This window comes from Eimeria tenella, genomic scaffold, assembly GCF_000499545.2.
Source record: "Eimeria tenella Houghton genomic scaffold, Eth_scaff2740, whole genome shotgun sequence".
NCBI classification, from domain to species: domain Eukaryota; phylum Apicomplexa; class Conoidasida; order Eucoccidiorida; family Eimeriidae; genus Eimeria; species Eimeria tenella.
The window spans coordinates 2037-2452 of NW_013542616.1; the positions used below are offsets into that span (position 1 = coordinate 2037).

General features: G+C 63.7%; 1 protein-coding gene across 1 annotated transcript in view; it reads left to right on the forward strand.

Annotated features, from left to right (window-relative positions):
* The window catches only part of ETH_00039670 (uncharacterized protein), a gene marked incomplete at both ends in the record, with an annotated part of 2599 nt that overhangs the window by 950 nt on the left and 1233 nt on the right, over nucleotides 1–416 (forward strand). Inside the window, one exon of the mRNA XM_013375388.1 lies at nucleotides 1–414. Coding sequence (XP_013230842.1) covers nucleotides 1–414 — 414 coding nt within the window. The remainder of the gene's footprint in view (nucleotides 415–416) is intronic.

Genomic DNA, 416 nt, shown 5'->3' on the forward strand with positions numbered 1-416 from the left:
CCCTCCATGGGGCTTCGCCGCCCTCCATGTGTTACCCGGAATCCTTGCAGCAGCAGCAGCAGCAGCAGCAGCGCGAACAGCAGCAGCAGCAACGCGAGCAGCAGCAGCAAGAGCCACAGCAGCAGCAGCAGCACGAGAAACAGCAAATACCCACGCCAAATGATAAGTGTGCACTGGTCCCGGCTGCGTCAAGCAACGGGCGCAGCAGCAGCAGCAGCAGCAGCAACAGAGTCCCTGCAGCCGCAGCAGCAGCAGCAAAACTACCTGCTACTGCAGCAGGAGCAGCAGCGCAGCAGCACCTGCAGCGGGAGCACCACCACGGATATGGGGCTTCCGCTGCGCCTCTCCTTGGCGCGGCTCACGCAGCAGCAGCAGCAGCAGCAGTTGCTGCAGCAGCAGCAGCTGCTGCTGCTGCT